Source organism: Trichosurus vulpecula, chromosome 7 (genome assembly GCF_011100635.1).
Source record: "Trichosurus vulpecula isolate mTriVul1 chromosome 7, mTriVul1.pri, whole genome shotgun sequence".
Lineage (NCBI taxonomy): Eukaryota > Metazoa > Chordata > Mammalia > Diprotodontia > Phalangeridae > Trichosurus > Trichosurus vulpecula.
Genome location: NC_050579.1, coordinates 252819332 through 252826060, shown reverse-complemented (window position 1 = coordinate 252826060; position 6729 = coordinate 252819332). Strand labels below are relative to the sequence as shown.

Genomic DNA, 6729 nt, shown 5'->3' with positions numbered 1-6729 from the left:
GAACCAAGGCAGACAGAGCTAAGTGACTTGCCCAGGGTCACACAGCTACTAAGTGTCTGAGGCTGGATTTGATGAGTCTTTCTGACTCCAGGCGCAAAACTCTATGCACTATGGTACACTATGCCCTCCTAATAATTAGACCCATCCAAAAACGGAATGGGGTGCCTCCAGAGATGGTGGAGTTCCTCCTCACTAGAGGTCTTCAAATACAGCCTGTATGACCATTTGTCAGGTATTTTGTAGTGGAGATTCCTCTCACATATGAATTGGACTAGGTGGTCATTGAGGTCCCTTCTACTTCAAATTCTGTTAAGTATTGGTGCTGATCTGCAAGATGTCTCAGAGACTGGGAAATGGGGATACACTTCATCTACAGAGTTCTCTTTGCCTCTTCAAAAGCAGATTGTGCAAGGCCAGTGGGTCACTCAGGGGGAGATTTTGTTCCTCTGTTAAGAAGGACATACATGCAGTGCTGACCAGGCTCCTCCTACCCTGAACCTGGGAGGGGGTCAGGGATCCTTCCTCTTTCCCCATTTCTGAAGGCGGGAACAGGACTGCTGAGTTTGCACCCTAGCAAGGATGGGCTCACTTCCTGAATGTCTTAGCCTGCAGTCAGGACAGTAGGGCTGTTGTTGGATTTGGGGGCTGGAGACCTCCCACTTTCATTTCTGTGGGGCAGACTGTAGTGGAGGGGTGTCCTGCAGGATGGAGAGAGAAGGAGACAGCTTGGTGAAGGTGTTTAACCTATTGACTGTGATTGAAGATGGCAGGTATGGCTTGGGAGACTGGGAAAGATTCTGGGGCCCATGTGAAGAAACTGGGCTGGAGCCTGGCAATGGTGGGGGTAGGACCACTGTTGTAAGGGATAGGACACCTTTTTAGTACCTTTAGAATTAGTAAGATCGTCCTATTACAGATTTAGATCTAGAAAGGACTTGAGAGGCCATTTAATCTATCCCTAGATGGATGAAGAAACTTGCCTAAGGTCCCACAGGTTAGCGTCATAGGCCGGATTTGAACCCAGTTCCTCTGACTCCGGAACCAAAGCTTTTTCCACTACATCATGTTGCCCCAGTCCTAGGCCCTTTCACTCTGTTCCTCTCATCCCTCAGGAACCTTAGGCTACAGCTAGATATCAAATCCAGCCAAGTGCTAAATGCCAAAATGAAGATACCCACTAACTCCTGACTTTATGCTCATTTGTCGCCCCGCTCAGTGTCTCCCTCTGTCTCATGGGCCCCAACAAATGTGCCCCATCCTGTGCCAGTGCAGCATAGGGACTTGGGGGTTCGGGAAAATGGACTTAGGGAATAATAGTAGTTGTGTTAGAAAAAGACTGTCTCTCTGTCTCTGTCTCTGTCTCTCTGTCTCCCTCCTTCTTTCTCCCTCTGTCTCTCTCTGTCTCTGTCTCTCTCTGTCTCTGTCTCTCTTTGTCTCTCTCTCTCTGTCTCTCTGTCTCTCTCTCCCTCCCCACCCCGTCTCTGTCTCTCTCTCTTACCTGAATATATAATTGTATATATGTGATACAAAGAGGCAACTAGGTGGTGCAGTGATTAGAGCACTGGACTTGGAATTAGGAAGACTCATTTTCACAAGTTCAATTCAAGCCTCAAACACTCCCTAGCTGTGTGACCCTGGGTAAGTCACTTAACCCTGTTTGCCTCAGTTTCTTCATCTGTAAAATGACCTGGAGAAGGAAATAGCCAACCGCTCCAGTATCTTTGCCAAGAAAATCTCAAAATGCGGTCACAGAGAGTTGGACGTGACTGAAATGACTTAACAAGAACAATATATGATATATGAGTATGTATAATTAGATGGGGGGGGGTTACATGCGTGGATGTATATTATCCATGGATCTGTGTTTGTGCACTATGTATATGCTCATGCATCTGGAAACTGCCTGAGTCAGAGTATGGTCTGTGAAAACTCGGTATGAGGCTGTATAACTCTCCCTGACTGAACTGTAACCGCATCTCTTCGCCCCTTGCTTCCTTCTTCCTGTTCCCCTTGCCTCTCCAATCTTGTTCTCTTCTGTCCTCCGAATCACTGCCTGGCTCCCAAAATGTCTCCCTCCTCCTCTCGCCACATTCCCACCTACTCAGCCGCCATCATGTCTAGTTGTGACCTCTTCTCGTGTGTTCTCATTTTCTCATTCTTAAACATTCAGCTTTGAGTGGGCAGGGTGGCTTGGGATGGTGGATGGGATTGGCCCTGCAGATAGATAAGGTGGGGTACCATGTGGCAAGGCCTAGAGATATGGCATCGTACAATTCACATATTTTGGGGTGATATTGGGGTTCCAGCTCGAACCTCCGGCGCCTTATAGTGTGAATGAATGAATAAATGAAAAAATGTTTATTAGGTACCTACTATGTGCCAAGCACTCTGATACAGCAAGATAGTCTCTTCTCTGAAGGAGCTCACGTTCTCATATGGGGAGGCAACACATATAGGAGGATTCAGCTACAGGGCAGATGGAAAGGCCTCTTAGTCCTTAAAGTTTAGCAGCAAGGTGGATGGCAAGGCCGGTGGTTCTTTAGAGGACTTCATCACGGCCGATGGGAAGGGCTTAAAGTCCAGGGGGTGCAGCAGCAAGAGAGAGGGTGAGGGCCAGTGGTATGGAGGATGTGGTAACAGTGTATATGGATCTTCATTCCCCAGCTTGGGGACTCTATCCTCTCTCAGCAGCTGCAGTGCCCAGCACCCATCCTGGAAGCTTAGGAGGGTTTCCCTTAGGACAAAGCAGCCTTAACCTTCTAGTCCTATAAGTTGTGTGACTGATATTCGTTATTTGATTTATTCTTTGCTGGGTACTCACTATATGTCCAGCATTATGTTAGGTGCTATGAAGAATACAGAAATGAATAATACACCATCTCTGCCCACAAGGAGCCTATAACCTAGTGAGAAAGATAGCAGGACATGTACCCAAATAGTTATGAGACAAGGTGAAATGGGTGAGGATTGAAAAAGATCTTCACGAGCCAAGATTAATCAGATGAACATTGACAAAGATACAAGTCTCGCACTTGGTTTCAGAAAATCGTTTTCACAATGATATGACGGGGAGTTGTAGTTAGACAGCTGTGTGTGTGTGTGTGTGTGTGTGTGTGTGTGTGTAAGTAAAAAGATCTGGATGCTTTAGTGACATACAAACTTAATTTGGGTCAGTGGTGTAATGTGGCCACTGAAGAAGCTAAAACTATATTGGGATGCATAAGGAGAAATGAGGTATCCAAAATATAGAGGGGCTGTATCTGGAGCATTCCTTTTGGCATGGGCTATCATATTTTAGGAAGGACATTGACAAACTGCAGAGTGTGCAGAGGAGGGTCCCCAGGATGATGAAAGGACTGGAGAAGAAGCCAACTGAAGTCTGATTGGGTATCTTTGGCCTGCAAAAGGAAAGACTCGGGGAATTTGATGATTGTTTTCAAGTATGTCAACGGCCGTCATGTGGAAGGGGCTTGGGTTCATTCTTCTTGTCTCCAGAAGGCAGAACTAGGAGCCATAGGTGGAAGCTGCTGACAGAAGATTTAGGTTAGATAAAGGGGAAAGCTTCCTCAAATGAATGCTGCATAGAAGAAGAATGAATGGCCTTCCTCAGTGTGCTCCCCATAACTAGAGGTCTTCAAGTTCAAGAACTGAGTAAGCAGTTTGTCAGATGTATTTTAGAAGGGATTCCTGTTTGAGGTACAGATTTGGGGAGGAAACTTATTTACTTATTAATAAATAAGCATTTATTAAGAGCCAAGCACTGTGTTCCTAGCACTTTATAAATGCCTTGTTTGATCTTCACAACAATCCTATGAAGAAGGTTCTAATATCCCCATTTTACAATTGAGGAAGCTGAGGCAAACCAAAGTGAGGTGACTTGGTCAGGGTCACACAACTGTTAATTGTCTGAGGCTGGATTTGAACCTAGGTCTTGCTGGTTCCAACACTCTATCCACTGAGCCACCTAGCTCATAGGATCATATCATCATAAATTTCAAGCTAGACAGGGACTTTAAAGGTCATCTATGAAGGAAATGGCAGACCACTCCAGGATCTTTGCCAACAAAACCCCCAAAAGGGGTCACAAAGAGTCGGACATGGCTGAAAATGACTCAACAACAACAATTGGGATTCCAGTCCATTCATTTTACAGATGAGGTGCTAGAGAGCTGAAGGGGATTGCCAACCCCACAGGCACAGTAAGGGGCAGAGCCGGGATTTGCACCCAGGTCCTTTGAGTCCGATCTTTCCACTGTATGGACACTAAAAGCCTTTTACTTTACAAAATGTCTGTTCAGGGGACAGGAAGCAGGATTCCAGCTTAGGTCATAGACTTAGAGCTGGAAGGACCTTAGAGGTCATGGGGGTCCGACCCTTTTAGTTTATAAGAGGTTGTTGTTGTTCATCCTTCATTCTTGAAGAGGACCAATGATATCAGGAGGGCAATGTCTTGACTTGCAAGTGAATTGGATTTAAGTGAGGCAGAGCTGTGCAAAGTTATCAGACTCACTCTCTCCTGCAGAGTCATCAGAGTCCAGTGGCAAGACATAAGTCAAGACAGCTGGCGACGGCCCAGGATGCAGTGGGAGATCTTGACATTTTTAAGTTAAGGTCCTTCACAGGTCTCAGTTTGTCTGAGGCAACACCCCTTCAATGATTCAAGGTTAGGTAAGAATTGAGGCAAAAGATGGCCTAGCTGGCCTATCTAGAGGGGTTAAATGACCTCCCTAAGGTCACACAGGTAGGAAGTAGCGGAGCTGGCGAATAGTGAATCAAATTCTAATGGGTATACCCTTCTGCAGGGGTGGGACTAGATGACCTCTAAGATCCCTCCCAGCTCTAAATCTAGGCTCTCATGGCAGCTCTTATAATCCCTAACCCACCCCAATTCTTTTCAGTACTTTAGGCACTATGGTTTTTAGTCCTTTCTGCATCATCATCCTGCCCTTAGTGAGCCCCCATCGAAGGGTGCCCAGGAATCAAATCTGCATCTCCTTTCACAAACCTGTTAGACTTTGAGTCATGCATCAGGATAACCCTCTGTAGGTAGAACTAACCCCCTGAAATATGGGGGTGAGGAGAGGGGTGGAGGCAGGGTAATGTGCTTCCTGACTCACTTTGCGGGGAGGGGAGTACTTCCTTAGGGGATCTGCAACTCTTTGTGCTCAATAGTTCTTGGCTTCTTGGGGGCATGGATGACAACAAGAGGAAACAGAAGCTCAATTGGGGTGTTTTTGTTGGGGGAGAAATGCAGAAGCAGATACTGAGACAAAATATAGAACAGAAAACAATTACAGTGTGTTTGGACACAGCTAACAGAGCCCTCATCCTGTGGGAAGAGCTTTGGTCACAGGCAAAAAGACTGGATCATAACCCCAGAGGTCATCTAGTCCAATTCCCTTATTTTACAGATAAATGCAGAGAATGAGATGGATGGACAGTGTCATGGAAACGAAGAACATGAGCTTAGACAGGCTTCAGGAAATAGAGTAGGGTAGAAGGGTGTGCTGTGGTCCATGGGGTCAGGAAGAATTGGACATGACTGAATATTGCACAACAACAAATTACCTTGAAGGGCTATTGGGAAACTCAGAAGGGGTGATGCCTGTGGAGAGGCTTTGGAAAGTATAAGGGACTATTACAAATGAGAGGGAAAGAGCAAGTGAACGTGAGCTTCAGGGGAAAGAGGAAGTGATCCGTGCTGGGGGCGGAGGTGGGGTGCGGATGCTGGGAGAGAGAGGAGGAACATACCCATGTGCTCAAGCAAGAGAGCTGGAGCCTCGTGGGCAGCCAGCTGAGATGGCTAACAGATGTACTCAGTGAGAGTCAGGCCTTGGATTTGGAGAAGATAAGCTCCAGGGAAGATGTCCTGGTCTTAAGCTGTCTAGGGATAGGGATAGGGAGTGGGATTGTTCCTGTGGTTCCATCAGGATGGGAGATCTCCCAGATGAGGGTTACCAATGCATGTTTCACCTTCTCTGCAATTTACAGAGAGTAGCCCAGAGCAATGAGAACTTAAGTGATTTGCTCATAGCCAGGATCTGTCAGAGGTGGGATCTGAACTCAAGTGGTCGTGGGGTGTGGAAAGAACACTTTTGTTGTTGTTGAGTCTTCTTTCAGTCCTGTCCGACACTGTGATGCTTCTTGGGGTTTTCTTGGCAAAGATACTGGAGGGGTTTGGCATTTCCTTCTCCAGCTCATTTTACAGATGAGGAAACTGAGGCAAAGAGGGTAAAGTGATTTACCCAGGGTCCCACAGCTAGTGAGTGTCAGAGGTCAGATTTGCACTCAGCTCTTTCTGACTCCAGGTTCAGTGCTCTAATCAGTGAGCCATCAAGCTGCCTCTTCCAAACCTTTATAGTCTGCTACAAAGAAGGGGGAGGGATACATTTTATTTTTTATTTTATTTTTTATTATGAATTTAACAGACATCAACCAACATGATCATTTCAATACATGAAGAAAAACAGAAAACAAGAATTGTATGTGAAGAATTTCTTTTAGTCTGGGTTGTTTTTCTAAAATGTATGTCATATTTAACTCCATAGTAACAAAACTGCCGGGCTTGCCTGTGTCCTTTTCTCAGTTTACTTCCATTCTCTTTCGTGTACTTAAAAACAAAAACAAAACATTTCTTCAACATTGTTTTCTTCCTTTTGGTTTCTGGTTTTTTGTATCACAATTACTGACTCCACCCCCACCCCCACACTCCCACACACTCTCACCCCT

General features: G+C 45.8%; 1 protein-coding gene across 2 annotated transcripts in view; it reads left to right on the top strand.

The window, feature by feature from the left end:
* Window positions 1–606: 606 nt before the first annotated feature.
* FGD2 (FYVE, RhoGEF and PH domain containing 2) overlaps window positions 607–6729 on the top strand; it is a 51027-nt gene continuing 44904 nt past the window's right edge. For both annotated transcript variants that reach the window (XR_005010945.1, XM_036769050.1), the window contains exon 1: window positions 607–770. Coding sequence is in view for 1 of the 2 variants with exons in the window: in XM_036769050.1 (XP_036624945.1) it covers window positions 706–770 (65 nt within the window). In the remaining variant the exon portion in view is untranslated. The remainder of the gene's footprint in view (window positions 771–6729) is intronic.